The sequence below is a fragment of the Syzygium oleosum genome, unplaced genomic scaffold (genome assembly GCF_021117445.2).
Source record: "Syzygium oleosum isolate NSW1041296 unplaced genomic scaffold, Sole_v2.1 Sole_v2.06, whole genome shotgun sequence".
Lineage (NCBI taxonomy): Eukaryota > Viridiplantae > Streptophyta > Magnoliopsida > Myrtales > Myrtaceae > Syzygium > Syzygium oleosum.
Window position 1 is genome coordinate 12,360,863 of NW_026607490.1, and position 17,220 is coordinate 12,378,082.

Here is a 17,220-nt window from a genome sequence, read left to right on the forward strand (position 1 = left end):
TTGGCAAGTTTGCCAAAACGCCCTCGCAACTAAGGAGAATCTGGTTCGAAGACGGATCATACCTGAAGCCACTTGCTTGATATGTCAACGGAATCTAGAATCCATAGAGCATCTGTTTCTGCTATGCCCCTGGACTCAGAAAATATGGAACAACCCATCAGTAAATATTGAAGTTGATAGGTACGCAGTGACTCGGATAGAGGATGGTTGCTGAATTTTAAACATACCTCTATATCCTTTGAGCTCCTTGCTTTATTATTATGGCAGATTTGGAAATCTCGGAACGACTTGGTATTCAGAGCTCATAAGTTAAAGCCCCAACACATCGTCATCTCAGCCATCGCCACGGAGAAAAACCTCAGCACTTGGTCAGAGAAAACGAATGGAAAACCGCAAACACAAAAAGAATTACCTCCGATTTGGACCCCTCCTCCTCCCGGGGTGATTAAAATTAACGTAGATGGGTCTTTTGTTGCCGAAACAGGGGAAGGGGCCATTGCGTGTGTATGCCGAGACAGCCGGGGTATCTTGATAGATGGGTTTGCTCGATCGGTAACAGTCTTGTCGGCGATTTAGGCGGAGGCCGCTGCTATACTTGAAGCCCTAAAACATTTTGAAGCAAAAAGTGAACTGAAGATCGTGTTAGAGACAGATCGAACTGATCTGGTGGAGATGATGAGCGAGGGAGCAGATCAAGTGAGTTGGGAAGCTTATGCATTGATCACCGAAGCCCAAGCCCGTGCAAAGTTATTCAGCAATTTAAAGATGACCCATTGCCGAAGAGAAAGTAATCAAGTTGCGGATTAGGTCGCCAAAGCCCACCGTAATAAATATTTACCGGTTAATTGGGTCGCTTATCCCCCTACTTGTCTTTTGGAATTGCTTTGTTCTGAAACCCGTATATTGTCGCAAACTTTTACTTGAATTAGTATAAGATATAATGTTTGCTGACCAAAAAAAAAAAAGGACAAGGCTATAGCACTATTCAAGTCCGTTGAGGAGTATCTCTTGGCAAACCCTGACGTTTGCGGTTAGATGGCCTTTTCAAAGGTCTTTTGGGTCGAGTCGGATCATTCCCATTTTCCCCCTGCCCCCCTTCTACTTCCCCCCCTTTCCTTGCTTTTCGGTGTGTTCCATCTATGTTTCTAGAGGGTTTGCTGGATGTGCGTAAGATCATTTTCCAATAAAATTTGAAAGACGTGTGAACATTGGATTGCACTTGTTTGGGTTTATTGGTTATGTATTGCTCGAGTTAATACGTGAGTTGCTTCAAATATCCTAAATTTTCCATTTTTAATTGTCAAGAAGCCTCTAGCTACGACTAATGGGACAAATAGTCTCAGGGACTTCTTGCAACTTCAATTTCTTCAGGAGCTGGAGAACATAATTTACTTTTGAGCTTTTTTCAGGATGAGAATATAGAATGAAATGGGTTGGAGGAAAAGATAGTGGTCTAATGCGTACCGAGAGAAAAGTTAACTTACATAATTTACTTTGAGGTGTTTTTTTTTTAAATTTCAATTTGAACACGAATTTATTTTATTTATAAATCAGGTGCTTAAGCTATCATAGATTTCCTTCTGGTCCCAAAAGAAAAGTTGTCGTCAATTTCCATATCCAAATTATGATGCTCGAATATCTCCGAATATGAGGCCTTTCACTAACGATAAATTCACTTCCCATCCTATTTAATTCGGAGTTTTTTGTGGCCCGAACGCTAAATTAACGGAATTCACGCGATTGAGTTGCTCGTGCCTTCCAAAAAGCTTAGCATGGTAGCCGAAAGGAAAAACAAAAAAACAAAAAAACCTCGAGGGCATGATTGTAAATGTGAAAATGGTGTTCCTTATCGTACATTAATTTAAAGCATCCAAATTAACCTTTGCCATTTCAAATGTTGTTGACACAAGACAAATTAAAAGATCATCCATATTCAGATTAGAATATTATAAAGAAATCATTGTCTCGTTGCAACTTCGCACTGAAAGAGGGAAAGCCCAAGCTGATAGCGACCCCCCTCGCGTGAAACTTAGCTTGAACTCGACGGTGGCTGTTTCAAGAGCTCTTTGCAAGATTGCACTGGAAGTGGTCGTCTGTGACCTTAAATTTGATTGGATTGTCCCCTAAAAGATGGATCACCCCTTTGTCTTAATCAAGGTTAAACATTGACCGACATGTACCTAAGTTGCTTCGAATATCCTAAATTTTCCATCTACAATTTTCAAGAAGTCTAGCTATGACTTAACGAGACGAATAATTTCAAGGAGTCCTTATAACTTCAATTTCTTCAGGGGCTGGAGAACATAATGTACTCTGAGCTTTTCCGGGATGAGAATATAAAACGGAATGGATTTGAAGAAAACATTGCGGTCTAATGCGTACTAAAAGAAAGGTTAACTTACTAAATTTACTCTGAGTTCTTTTTTTAGTCGAATTTGTACCCGAGTTTATTGTGTCTATACATCAAATGCTTAAGCTATAATAAATTTCGTTCTGGCCCGAAAGGAAAAGTTTTACTAAATTTCCCTATCCAAATGATGATGCTCGAATCTCTCCAACTATGAGACCCTTATTCTTTATGACTATAACTTCATTTCCCATCTTGATGAATTTGGAGTTTATTGCTGCCAGAAAACTTAGCAATCTAAGGGAGTCAATGCGGATGAGTTGCTTGTGGCTTCCACAGAGCACAGCTTCTGAGTAGGAAGGCGGGCAAAAGGACTTTGGAGCGAATGAGAAAAACAGAGGACTCTGTTTTCGTGTTAGTTTGTTGGAGAGTGTGAAAAAGGAAATACCTAAAGAAAAAAAGAAAGAAAGAAAGAAAGAAATACCTCGAGGGCATGATTGTGAGAGTGAAAGTATTCCTCGTCGTTCATCCAAATTAACCTTTCACATATTTAATATCGTCGAGACAAAGAATGGTAGAAGATCGACCATAGTGAGATTTGAAGATTTAAGAGAAGTTATGTCGTCTTGAGCCTTACTACTGGCATCTCCCAACTTTCCATTAGGCCCCCGATGACGGTGACTAGTGAGGACTCGTCTGAAACTTAGTTTAAACTTGACGACGGTTGTTTTAAGGGATCATCGCCCTGAATGTGCAGCCGTCTTTGACTTTTTTCCTATGAATGACGAGAAGATAGTGGAGCTGACACTTGGAGGCATGTGACTGTGCATGTACGTTTACCCGCTTAATTCAGTCAAGAAAGGTCATCTTCACATGGACAATTCTGTTCACGAGAAAATTACTTCAACGTGGGCTAGTTCTATTAACTCTTATACCAAGTAAGACCAAATAAAACGGACCACAAACTCAATTTTTAGATCACAAAATTAAATAGGAAAACAATATCTAGTAGAGTTTCTATTCACTCCTCAAATTTGTTAATTGTTTTCCAAATTTTAAAAATCACAAACTTGTTTGCTTTAACCTTTTCTACTATGATTTCTCGCATTAGTTAAGGCTATTGTTTTTAGTGGTAGTAATATCCAATTTACGACTGAAAGCATCAATAAATTCAGCTGAGGACATGTGGGAATTAATAAAGATCCTCTGTCCAGACCGATTCAAGTCTCCTTGTCCCAACGTTAAATTAGGTATTTCTTACTCAAAATTGATATGAAAATTACAAAAAAAGTCTTAAACCTATTGCAATTGTGCTAATTCAACCTTAAACTTTTTTTTTGGCTAATTGAGTCCTAAACCTTTTGCTTTTGTGTAAATTTAGTCCATTCGACTAATTTTGGCCGGAAATCGGTGACATGAACGCTAGCCGAATTACGTGAGGCGCAACCAGCACTGACATGGACATATTTTAATATTTTTTTCGATTTTTTAATTAATTTTTAATTTTTTCCTTCCTTCTTTTGTTTCCCACTGTGGCCGGCGAGGATGATTGGAGCTTGTTGGCCACTGGGCTAGGCCAACCTCACCATGGCCTCGCCCGCGGCTGACGAGGCCATGGCTGCCCTCGGCCCTGCCTCACGATGCTCTCAAGAAACCTCCAAGCCCTTGAGACTGAAGCTTCGAGTATCAACTCTGATTCCAAAACATTCGTACGACTGTCATTTAGGGCTTCGATTTTGATTCCCTGAGGCTCCACACGAGAATGATACTTCGGCTTGATTCGATTGAGCTGAAATATCACGAACGAGGAGGTTTGAATCGAGGATCATCGCAAGTGCTAAGGATAGATGATAATCGAATCACATATATTCCGCAATCTGAAGAGCCAAGGCGAGGCTGCCATTACCCAAATCTAGGCGAGGCGGCCTCGCTCATGGCCACTATGGCCTTGCCCAGTGGCCGGTGAGTTCCGACGACCCTTGCCGGCCACAGTGGGAAACAAAAGAAGGAAGGAAAACAAAAGAGAAAAGAAAAATAAATAATTAATAAAAAAATGAAAAATATTATTAAAATATGTCCACGTTAGTGCCTGCTGCACCACATAGGACGGTAGACGTTCACGTTAGAGATTTCCTACCAAAATTGGCCGGATGGACTAAATTGACATAAAAGCAAAAAGTTTAGGGCTCAATTGGCAAAAAGAAAAGGTTTGTGACTGAATTAGCACAATACTCTCCACCGCCTACACCCTATTGCCACCATCAACGACATCCTTCATAAGCCATCATACCATCGCCCACATCGACAACCTTTAACAGCAATATTTTTGCCAAACAAAACATCAATAGCTACCATTTTCACTTAACAATCCTGATGATTCGTGATATTCCTCTATGGAAATATTGAGTGACATATATGTTACGAAATTATCTAATCAATTATTGGATCCGGAACCACCTTTTAGGATGAACAATAAAAATCTAATACCTTATGATCGAGAGATCACCGGAGGGGAATCAAAATTTGAGACTATTAGCACCCCTCATTCGACAAAGTTTCAGTTTAAAAATTAAAGCCAAGGAATTATAAGTTAAATATATGTATCATAACTTAATCGATAATTCAACTATCCAATGTGCGATTTTACGGTTTGCAATTATATTGCACTGATACCCATCTAGACTAGATGTACCTCAACATCGTGGATTAGCATCATTTTGTTGATTTTTTTCCTCATAAGAGCTCTTCTTTGGTTCCTACTCAACCGGGAGACAAGATTGAAGTTGGAAGGGTTGAGCAACGAATTCCAAAGTCTCCTCTACACCTTCAAAGGATCAAGGGCCCAACGGCTACCAATGATGTTTTCATAACGTTGTCTATACTCTCCAGCTAATATCTTAAATTAATCATGCACATTTTTAAGACTAAATTTAATCAAGATAATTATTCTCTCTTGACCAATTTTGTGGTAGGCCCATAACGATAGTGAACAGTGTTTGACGACGACTGTTTCAAGAGCTCTTTGCACTGAAAGTTCTGTCGTCTCTGACTTTTACGAATTAGCTGACTTTCACGAGTGATTATCATTGTTTGTCATGGAAATGAAAAATTACATATGTGGGTAAAATTTGGCGATTAACATACTGGAAGGGCCTAGTGGTAAGTCAACCAATATGAACTTGGCAAAAGAAAACCCGAAATTTCAAGTATGGCTCGAGGCATGAGCTTCCCTAACTGGACAGTAGTTTAAAGGTGCGGTTGTTTTGCGAAAAATAAATGATTTAGAAAATATTTTCCTGAAAAGGATCTCTCGTATTACTTATACAAAATGAATAGACAAAAAAATTTTCATCGTCCATGAAAATATTTAGATATAAATTATTTCGATAATGAAAGTATTTTTATTGATTAATTATTGCAAGTAATATAAGCGAATATTTTTAGAAAAATATTTTCCAATTTATTTTACGCGAAACAAACTATATCTAACTGTTTAATTCTTTGCATCTGTGAAAAAAATAAAGAATTTCCCTTTAGGTGTTTTCGTCGTCAACTCCAACAAGAGGAACTCGAGTTCTTGTACCGTTCTCTTCCTCGTTCTTGTCATGACGTGGAACTAAATCAAGGCCAGCTAGTACAACTTGGTGTGCTTTGAACTTTGAATGATGATGGAGTCCTAACCAATGGACTTGCCTATAAGTACCAAGTAGTTCTCTTCATCATCTTCATCAGCTTAAGCCCTCTCCAGTCTCCATTAGCAATCACACTAAACCGTTCCACTACCCTTCTCGAGTTCAGTTCTCTTTGTTTCTCACAAGGCAGACATGGGAGTCATCGCCTACTCGCAGGATATCACAAGTGTGGTCACACCGTCGAGGCTTTTCAAGGCTATGATCCTTGACTCACACAATGTCCTGCCCATGATTGTTCCCGAGGGCATCAAGAGCGTTGAGTTCATCGAGGGAGACGGTGGAGTTGGTAGCATCAAGAAAACCAACTTCAGTGTAAGTAAGTTGGATTATACTTGCACTTCTACCATGTCAAGTCCATACATAGACCTTGGAATTAAGAACTAACTTCTTAACTTTAATGAATATACATAACAGGCTCTTACATCAAGCACACGAAGCACAAGATTGATGCTCTGGATGCAGGTAGCTTTTACTGCAAATATACCATGATGGAAAGCGATATCAAGTTCGACAAGATCGACTGCATTGTGGAAGAAGTGAAGTTCGTTGCGGCTGGCAGTGGATGCGTCTGCAAGATGACCAGCGAGTACCATGTCAAGGAAGGTTGTGAGCTCAAGGAGGAGGACATCAAGAAGGGCAAAGACAGAGCCATGGGACTGTTCAAGGCTGTTGAGGAGTACCTTGTGGCGAACCCCGATGTCTGCGCCTAAATGCTTTTCTCAAGATCCTTTCTGAGTGACGATAGAGTAAAATGAATGGAAAGTTTGTATTGTATCTTGTGTTTTCCCTTTGGCTCTGCCTCGGAGCTTCTGGGTGAGGAAAGGTTGTTATAGTGTGACTTCTATGTTATAGAGGGGTTTGATTGTTGTGTGTAAGGCCGTGCCAAAAAATAAAGCTTGAAGGAGCATTGAGCAATCCAATAAATTATGGATTTTGCCCAAGAGAAGATCTCCCTTTGTGGTCATGAAGATGAATTTTCTCTTGACTTATAGATGAGTTTGCATAAAGAAGAGATAGAGGGCACAATGAAGTGCAAGGGAAAATTGGGCCTTTCATTATACTTCACGATCATAATAGAGACATTTGTCTTTTTGAGTTAATCCAAGTTTAAAGTGCAGTCATTTCTATTTGATGACTTAGCTACAGTGCCATTTGAAAAGTCAAACTATCAAAATTACCTCTCGTAAAGAGAAGCAAAATAAATCGGATCCACTTCGATTATAAGAAAAAAGAAAAAAAACGCTTTCTTTTTTCTTTTCTTTTTTCTAAAAATAACTCTTCATTTAAACAAAGAATTACAAAGTACAAACGGAAGCAGTACCAATATTAGAGCAATATAATATTTTTTAATTTAAAGGGGAAATTATGAAAAAGAAAAGAAGATACGATTCCTATTTGATTAAAGCCCAATTTGCAAGCGCATAAGTAGCTTCATCACTGGGTTTACCGGTCCCAGCTTAACTCCAACCCGGATTGTGTTGAAGTAGGAAGGTTGAATATTCCGAGGGCAAAGACCCTTTTGTTGGATAACAACAATTAAGATATTGCAATCGATTTTAAAAATTGCTTTTTGGATGCCGAGAGACTTAGCATAATTGCAAGGGAGAGGAAGAGCTTCTGCTTACACTTCCATCGGCGAGTTCCACCTTTCTCTTCTTGTCCAAGGTTGGACTATTGAGTCGCTAACCAATCTTGCAATTATACCTGTGGCTCCTTTATTATCTTTTCATGAACCTTTGTTATCTTTTCATGCACCATCTACATTAAATTTTAGCCTTTGATCTAATGATGGGAGCTAGGACTCTGTCCTTTCCCCAAGAGAATTGGCTCCTAAACTTATTTCGGCAACTATCCTCCATAGCGCAACGAGCGAACTCGATAGCACAACGAACGAACATAGAATTATTCCCTTAGCAATGACAGTCACGGTTGTCTAGTATCAAGCCTAAAATTTGTGTCTAAATCAGTTCTTAATTAAAAAAATTTAATTTAATTTTTGAAAAAAAGATTGTATCTAGGCAATTCGGAGCTGAAAAAGGGATAACTTATCTAGACTCACCTATTTTACACTTTTGTACCGACGAAAACCGATGATTCTCATGTATGAAAAAATATATTCGATTCGAATTACTTTTTCTGGGGGGGAAAAGTACGAAAAAAGTCCTAAACCGATTGCATTTGTGTTAATTCACTCATAAACCTTTCGATTGAGCTATTTTTGTCATAAACCTTTTGCATTTTTATCAATTGAGTTAATTCGACCAATCTAGGTCGGGAATCGTTGACGTGGATGCTGGGTATCTTACGTGGCATGGTTGGTGTTGACCAGGGCCTTGCTGGCCGTTGGCGAAGGTGGCCATGGCCTCGCTAGGGCCTTGCCGGCTGTTGGCGAAGGCTTGCCTCAGCCTTGCTAGCCATGGGCGAGGCCATGGTCGCCTTCGCTCATGTCAGGCTAGGCCCTGACAAGGCCAAGCAAGGGCCACGACCCTCATGGAGGCTAGTGAGGGCTTCGTGACCCTCACCCAGTGGCCGGCGATCTTTGGCGACACTCGCCGGCCACAAACGAAAAGAAAAATAAAACAAGGAAAAAGGAAAAGAAAAATTAATAAACAAGTTTGAAAAAATTGTTAAAAATTTCCACGTCAGCGTCGGTCGTGTTATGTAGGACGGCTGGTGTCCACGTCACCAATTCTAGCCTAAATTGACCGAATGCACTCAATTGGTACAAATATAAAAAGTTTATGACTAAATTATCCTAATTGAAATGTTTAGGATTGAATTCGTATCAATACAATAGGTGATACTTTTCCCTTTTCTAGAAACGCGGTATACCAAATATAGACTATCGTAATGGGCCCACAATGTCTGCGATTGAATATGCAATTTCTCATTAATTGTAATACCTCACCTTAGGTTCTTAAAATAATGGCCACACAGAAGAGCTTTGATCGTGATTTGTCCTTTTTTCCTAACCTTCTAGACGATCGGTGGCTCCTCCCAATATGAAAACAAGAAAGGCTCGAAAGTAATTCGGCCGGTCCAATCCGGAGTGCTTTGAACTTTCAATGACGATGGAGTTCTAAACTGTGGAATTGCCTATAAGTACCAAGTAGTTCTCTTCATCATCTTCATCAGCTCAAGCCTTCTCCTTTATCAATCACATCAAACCCTTCCCCTACCCTTCTCGAGTTCAGTTCTCTTTGTTTCTTACAAGGCCAACATGGGAGTCATCACCTACTCGCAGGAGATCACAAGTGTCATCGCACCATCGAGGCTGTTCAAGGCAATGTTCCTCGACTCCCACCATATCCTACCCAAGATTGTTCCTGGGGGCATCAAGAGCATTGAGTTCATTGAGGGAGACGGTGGAGTTGGTAGCATTAAGCAAACCAACTTTGGTGAAAGTAAGTCAGATCATACTCATATTTCTACCATGTCAAGTACATATATAGACTTCAGAATTAAGAACTAACTTCTTCACTTTAATGAATTTACATAACAGGCTCCCACATCAAGTACACAAAGCACAAGATTGATGCTCTCGACGTAGGTAGCTTTTACTGCAAATATACCATGATCGAAAGCGACATCAAGTTCGACAAGATCGACTGCGTCGTGGAAGAAGTGAAGTTCATCGCGGCTGGCAGCGGATGCGTCTGCAAGATGACTAGTGAGTACCACGTCAAGGAAGGTTGTGAGCTCAAGGAGGAGGACATCAAGAAGGGCAAAGACAAAGCCATGGGACTGTTCAAGGCTGTTGAGGAGTACCTCGTGGCCAACCCCGATGTTTGCGCCTAAATGCTTTTCTCCGGATCCTTTTTGGGTGATGATAGAGTAAAGTGAGTGGAAAGTTTGTATTGTATCTTCTATTTTCCCTTTGGCTTTGCCTCGGAACTTATGGGCGAGGAAAGGTTTTTTATCGTGCGTATTGGTATGTTATAAAGGGTTTGAAGGTTGTGGATAAGGCCATGCCAAAAAATAAATCTGGAAGGAGCAATGAGCAATCCGATAAATTATGGATTTTTCCCGAGTAAAGATCTCCCTTTGTGGTCATGAAGGTGAATTTTCACTTGATTTATAGATGAGTTGCATAAAGAAGAGATGTATGGGCAAAATGAAGCGCAAGGGAAAATTGGGCATTTCATTATACTTTTATGGGATAAGTACATTATAAGTCATAAAACTTATCATGACAGTGCAATTGAGTTTTAAAACTTTTAAAAAGTGTAATTAAGTCCTAAAACTTGTCATGAAAGTGCAATTGAGATCGAAAACTTTAAAAAAGTGTAATCAAGTCCTAAAACTTATCAAATCGATCAAATTAAATCTTTTCGTTGATTGTATTTTTTGAAAGTTTTAGGACTCAATTATACTTTTGTGATAAATTTTAGGACTTGATTGCATTATGTAAAAATTTTAGAACTTGATTGCACTTTGTGAATAGTTTTAGGACTTTTAATGGACTTATCCCTACTTTTCCTAAGCTAGATAGATTATGGTAAGTTGAAAAGCAAGCATTGTTTCCCAAAGAAAAATGGAGAAAATTTGACTAGCAATGAAGAAAAATAAAAGGTAGAAACAAATTAAAAAAAACAAAGAACGGTCATGATAGAGACATTTGTCTGTATGAGTTAATCCAAGTTTAGAGTACAGTCATTTCGGTTCGATGACTTAGCTATAGTAGCATTTGAAAAGTCAAACTAGCAAAATTGCCTTTCGTAAACAGAAGCAAAATAAATCAGATCCGCTTCGATTAAAAAAATAAATAAAAAGAGCTCCGCCACTGTTTTTTAATTCTAAAAGTATCTTTTCATTTCAAATCATTACAGAGTACAAACAGGATGCAGTACCTACGTCAGAATAATAAATTAAAGAAGGCTCTACTAATATAATATTTTTAACTTTAAATGATAGATTGTGAAAGAGAAATGAAAATGCGATTCCTACTTCGTTAAAAGCCCAATTTACAAGTACATGAATAGCTTCGTTAGCTGGATTTACGAGTCCAAGCCTAACTCTAACCTGAATTGTGTTGAAAAAAGATGGTTGAATACTTAGGGCAAAGACCGTTTTCTGGATAACATCAATTAAGACATTGCAATTGGTTTCAAAAATTACTTTTCAAATACCGAGGGACTCAGCATAATTGCAGACGAGAAGAAGAGCTGCTGCCAACAGTTCAATCGACGAGTTCCGACGTTCTCTTCTTGTCCAAGGTTGGACTATCGAGTCGCTAGCCGATCATGCAATTTTACCCGTGGCTCCTTTGTTATCTTTTCATGTATCATCTACATTAAATTTCAGCCTTTGATCTGACTATGGGAGCCAGGAGTCTGGCCTTTCCCTAAGAGAATCGGCACCTAAGCTTATTTTCGTGACTGTCCTTGATAGCGCAACGAACGAACCTAGAGTTATACCCTTAGCAACGGTGGTCATGGTTATTTAGTATGAAGCTTAAAGTTTGTGTCTAATATAAAAAATTCAATTTTCTTTTTGAAAAAGATTGAATCCAGGAAATTCGGAGCTGAAAAAGGGATTAATTTATCTAGACTCGCCTATTTTACGCAATCGTTTCAACGAAAATGGATGATTCACAGTATAACCAAAATATTTGATATGAATTACTTTTTCTAGAGAGGGAGTACACCGAGTACAGACTATCGTAATGGGCCCAAAATGTCTGGGAATGAATATGTAATATCTTTATTAATTGCAATACCTCACGTTGTTATAATAACGGTCAAACAATAGAGCTTTGACCGTGATTTGTACTTTTCGTATCCTTCCAGATGGTCAGTGGCTCCTCCCAATAAAAAACAAGAAAGGCTTCAAAGTAGTTCGGCTCGGTCCAATTGGGAGTCCTTTGAACTTTGAATGATGATGGAGTACTAAACAGAGGACTTGCCTATAAGTGCCAAGTAGTTCTCTTCATCATTATCATCAGCTCAAGCCTTCTCCATTAGCAATTACATCAAACCCTTCTCCCACCCTACTTGAGTTCAGTTCTCTTTGTTTCTTAAGAGGCCAACATGGGAGTTGTTACCTACTCGCAGGAGATCACAAGTGTCGTTGCACCATCGAGGATGTTCAAGGCTTTGTTCCTTGATTCCCATATCCTACCCAAGATCGTTCCCGGGGGCATCAAGAGCGTTGAGTTCATCGAGGGAGATGGCGGAGTTGGCAGCATTAAGAAAACCAACTTTGGTGAAAGTAAGTCAGATCATACTCATATTTCGACCATGGCAAGTATATATAGAGATCTTGGAATTAAGAATTAACTTCTTCACTTTACCGAATTCACATAACAGGCTCCCACATCAAGTACACGAAGCACAAGATCGATGCTCTCGATGCAGGTAGCTTTTACTGCAAATATACCATGATCGAAAGTGACATCAAGTTCGACAAGATCGACTGCGTTGTGGAAGAAGTGAAGTTCATCGCGGCTGGCAGCGGATGCGTCTGCAAGATGAACAGCGAGTACCACGTTCAGGAAGGTTGTGAGCTCAAGGAAGAGGACATCAAGAAGGGTAAAGACAGAGCTATGGGATTGTACAAGGCTGTTGAGGAGTACCTTGTGGCCAACCCCGATGTTTGCGCCTAAATGCTATTCTCAAGACCTTTTCGAGTTTGTATTGTATCTTTTGTTTTCCCTTTGGCTCTGCCTCGGAGCTTCTGGGAGAGGAAAGGTTTTTATAGTGTGATTTCCATGTTTTAAAGGGATTTGATTGTTGTGTTTAAGGCCATGCCAAAAAATAAAGCTTGAAGGAGCAATGAGCAATCCAATAAATTATGGATTTTGCCCAAGAAAAGATCTCCCTTTGTGGTCATGAAGGTGAATTTTCGTTTGACTTATAGATGAGTTGCAAAAAGAAGAGAGCGGGGGCAAGGTGCGTTAATCCAATTTGATTTGTTAAAATAAAATTTTCCACTGACTGTCTTCATCATAACTATGCAACTGAATATTGATGAATTAAGCTGTAGTGTGCTTCTTCGCAAATCATGGAAGCAGACTTTAAGATTGTTTCCCTAATTAAAACCATCCCGCCAAACAAAATGGAGAATATGTGGCCAAAGAAACAAACAAACTCCATTTGACTCGAAAAGAATAAGAAAAATAAAAGGTAGAAAAGTACTTAGCATAAAATTAAAAAGGAAAAGAAGGGTCCCAAGAGAGACGTTTGTCTTGGTGGGTTAATCCAAGCTTAGAGTAGACTTAGTTCGATCCGATGGCGTAGTTATCATGGCATTTGAAAAGTCAATCCTTAACAATGGAGGTCATGGTTGTCTGGTATGGGACTAAAATTCGTGTCTAAATCAGTTCATAACATGAAAAATTCGATTTTCTTTACGAAAAAGATCGCATCCAGGCAAATTGGAGACAGACAAAAGATCTTTTGATCGTGATTTGTCACTTCTTAACCTTCTAGATGATCGGTGGCTCCTTCCAATAAGAAAACAAGAAAGGCTTGAAAGTAGTTCGGCTCGGTCCGATTCGGAGTGCTTTGTAATTTGAATGATGATGGAGTACTGAACTTATGGACTTGCCCATAAGGACCAAGTAGTTTTCTTCATCATCTTCATCAGCTCAAGTCTTTTTCTATCACATCAAACCAGATCCTTCTATTTCCTACTGGAGTTCGTTTCTCTTTGTTTCTTACTAGGCAAACATGGGAGTTATCACCTACTCTCAAGAGTTCACATCTGCTGTCGCTCCGTCGAGGATGTTCAACACTTTGGTCCTTGACTCACATGTCATTCCCAAGATTGTCCCTGAGGGCATCAAGAGCGTGGAGTTCATCAAGGGAGATGGTGGAGTTGGTAGCATTAAGCACACCAACTTCGACGAAAGTAAGTTGGATCGTATATGTATTACTATGCCGAGTTCATTTATAACATATAGGCCTTAGAATTAAACCATCTGCTTTCATGAATTTGTGTAATAGGTGCCCATATGAAGTACACCAAGCACAAGATTGATGTTCTTGATGCTGAGAACTTCTACTATAAACACTTTGTGCTGAGATACATATGCGAGTTGTGTTAAAGAAGTCGCACATCGGAGAATTGGTGTGGTGTGGAGCAGTTGATATATCCAAGTTGGCCCATAACTCATTGGCTTAAGCTTTTGAGTGAATGTGGGTCCAATTGAATATATTAACGAGCTCGGACTTGAGCTTTCTTTTGGCGATCTCCCTGGGTGAAGGTATTGGGCTTCTGCTGCATACTCCCAACAAATGGTATCAAAGTCGATGGTTGATTGTTGGCCCACTCTCAATGTATATTGCGGTTTCCGGGCGGTGGGGGTTGTTGTGATATCCTGAAATTCGACCATTTTCGAGATATATGAAATGATTATTTCATCGATGCACTATTAGTTAAATCTCGCTCTGAATTGATCACTCATGAGAGGACTAACTAATAGGGAAAGGCTATTAAGGGATTAAGTGCGTACGACTCGAGAACTCGACCATGGATTGACAATTTGATCATAAGGAATGACGAGGGATAATTTTGAGCTATTATAGACTAATCAAGGAACGGTTATAGAATGGTTCGTCAAGAGTATACAATCGGATCGCGGGTGATTCTGTTTGACCATTGTATGGATTGTGATCGACCCTAAGCCAATTCTTAATGATCGTGTACTTCGGAACTAGTGATTGACCCATCACAATTACATGACAATCGAGGTCACCCACGACTCGAGAAAGCTTAAACGTGGTTTGATATCAAATCAATCACGGGTCGAATATGCGTAACTCGTAAAAGCCGCTCGTTAGTTTGAGATATACTAAAATTGCAATTGATCGATTTTGACTATGAATTAGAATCTGAATTTGGATATTAAACTTTTAAGGATTTCAAGACTAACCTATTAGACATCGCCTCATTAATCTTCCGGTTTATCGGTTTGCTCGAAATTCTCGGAAAAGGAAATTTTGGGCCGAGAATTGGAGCCCACGACGAAGCGGGCCGAGCGAAGGCCCATTGGGCCTCACGCCCAAGGTACTTCGGCCACTTGGACCCAAACAAGTTCAAGTGGGCCCAATGAGGCCCACTAAGCCCACTTTACCATTTTCTAGCCCAATAGCAAATTCAAGCTCAATTTGAACCCATGAACTTTTCAAGCCCATTTCTATTTAATTAGGCCCATTCCAAGGCCCATCTCTTGACTTTGGCCCAAGGGTAAAATGGGAAATTTGTGTCAAAAATGTGAAATGACCAAAATACCCTTTTTGCATTATTGAACAAAGAGACAGAGAGGAAAGGCTTTGATGAGTGAAGACTTTGGGGAAGTTGATGAGTGAATATCTGGGGAAGTTGAGAAATATCTCCCAATTCTCTCTCTTGTCTCTCATCTCTCTCTCTCTCTCTCTCTCTCTCTCCCTCCCTCATTTTTTCGCCCCCTCTCTCCCTCCTCTTTCCTCCTTCGGCCGCCCAGCAACACTGTGCCCCTTGGTTGCTGTTTTGCGCCGTGGAGCCACCCGCCACCACCAGTCGCGCACCATGACCGCCCGTCGCCGTGCGCCTTCCGTCCGAGCCGCTCCCCTTGCCGGTCCGCCTTCACCGCAAGCCAAACCAGCCCACAGAAGCTGCTGTCCAGCCACCGTCGCCACCCCGTGTCGTTTCCGAACTGAGCTGTGCGTAGCCCTCACCGCCACCGTCGTGCCCGTGTCGTCGGAATTGTTAACGGGTGAGTTAACGCTCTAATCCCTTGATTAGTATGTTAAACTCGATTAAGATTAGTTTATATTAAGTTAATTAGGTGATTAGTGATTAATGGTGATTAATTAGTTGATAGGTTATCAACTAGCGATAGATTATTTGAAAGTTAGGCGATAAGCTGTCGATGAAATGGTGATAAGCTATCGTCAAAAGGACGAAAAGCTATCGATAAAAGGGTGATAAGCTATCGTCAAAGAGACGATAAGCTATCGGTATTTGAGTGATAAGCTATCACCAATTAGGTGATAAGCTATCGATTAATTTAATGATAAGCTATCACCAAGGGGCGATAAACTATCATTAATTGGATGATAAATTATCGCAATTAGGGCGATAAGTGAATTTTATATGGGTGATTTCTGCTTGAGTTAAGTGTTGAATTATGCCAGTTTCATGCTGTTTAATGCTTGTTTTGCCCTAAAAAATAATTGCCCTATGTGAGACCTTGTTATTTAATTTTTAAAAGGGTTTTTGTGGACATATAAATAGTAAACCCCGAGGTGTCGGGTTTATACGTCAAGTTTTATAAGTTCAATACGGTAGGGGTGTTTAAATAGGGAAGCATGCAAAGTTTGACGATTTTATTATGTGTATGTGATCACGTGTGAATTTATTACTGCATTTTTAGGCACGAAAGTTGCAGTATTTTGTTATGTGAGCACAACCATGTCTGCATTGGTTAAATGAGAAAAAAATGAAATTGGCTTGAGTGGTTGAGGTGCTTGCGTGATCACATAATGAGAATCCGTTATCCCTGTATGAGTGCGGGTGTGCCTTGAATGGCCGTGATAAGACCTTCGATGGATTTCGGGCGTGCCCTGAGTGGCCGTGATCAAGACCCGGTTAAACCAGAAGATCCCCGTGCGAGGACAGGCTTGCCCTGAGCGGCCGTGATAGATGCCGGTCACGCCGGAAGACTGCCAACTCGTGGGGTTATGTCGTGACCCTGAGTGGTCTTAAAAATCAGAACACGCATGGGTGCATTGCGTATGGAAAGTTGCTATGTGTTCTAATTACGTTATATGCTTATTGCATTATTATGGCACATGATGGTTTATAACGTGCAAAGCGTGTGCCAAGGCGAGGTAAGGCTGCCTGCAATTGTGTGATGGCTTGTTTGTGTGTGCTGTGCTGAGTTGCCTGACACTATGTATAATTAAAGCAAAGCAAGGGGTTATTTTGCAATTGATCTTTCATCATTATATTGCTGCATGTTTTAGGTGCATCCTAGACGAGTTGACTTACTAAACGAGGCTTAGGTCATTAACTTGCTGAGATTTATATCTCAATTGTTGTTGTTAACTGTTTTCCAGGACCTTAGCTTGACGAACCACCCGATGCGGTTTGGGTGCCGCAGGATGTGGATAGGATTATTACTACCTATCATTTTCCCGGCAAGCCGCATCTTTTTTAGCGCCACCTGTCTACTGTGTGGGTGGATGAGGGCCTAGC

At 40.2% G+C, this 17,220-nt stretch overlaps 3 protein-coding genes across 6 annotated transcripts in view; all 3 read left to right on the forward strand.

Annotated features, from left to right (window-relative positions):
* LOC115663603 (major strawberry allergen Fra a 1-3-like) overlaps nt 1–6,883 on the forward strand; it is a 49,007-nt gene extending 42,124 nt beyond the window's left edge. For 3 of the 4 annotated variants that reach the window (XM_056312037.1, XM_056312038.1, XM_056312039.1), the window contains one exon: nt 6,502–6,883. In XM_056312037.1, coding sequence (XP_056168012.1) covers nt 6,502–6,749 — 248 coding nt within the window. In that variant the 3' untranslated portion in view covers nt 6,750–6,883. Of the gene's footprint in view, nt 1–6,096; nt 6,356–6,453 lie in introns of those variants that run through there. The other variant, XM_030585592.2, reaches the window with a different exon arrangement.
* A 2,287-nt stretch (nt 6,884–9,170) lies between these two features.
* LOC130138321 (major strawberry allergen Fra a 1-3-like) lies at nt 9,171–10,066 on the forward strand. The gene is made up of 2 exons (XM_056312041.1): nt 9,171–9,443; nt 9,542–10,066. The coding sequence occupies exons 1-2, from the start codon at nt 9,260–9,262 to the stop codon at nt 9,835–9,837; spliced, it is 480 nt and encodes a 159-aa protein (XP_056168016.1). The 5' UTR covers nt 9,171–9,259; the 3' UTR covers nt 9,838–10,066.
* Nucleotides 10,067–11,958: 1,892 nt separating this feature from the next.
* On the forward strand, nt 11,959–12,851 carry LOC115663604 (major strawberry allergen Fra a 1-3-like). The gene is made up of 2 exons (XM_030585593.2): nt 11,959–12,249; nt 12,348–12,851. The coding sequence occupies exons 1-2, from the start codon at nt 12,069–12,071 to the stop codon at nt 12,641–12,643; spliced, it is 477 nt and encodes a 158-aa protein (XP_030441453.2). The 5' UTR covers nt 11,959–12,068; the 3' UTR covers nt 12,644–12,851.
* Nucleotides 12,852–17,220: the final 4,369 nt, after the last annotated feature.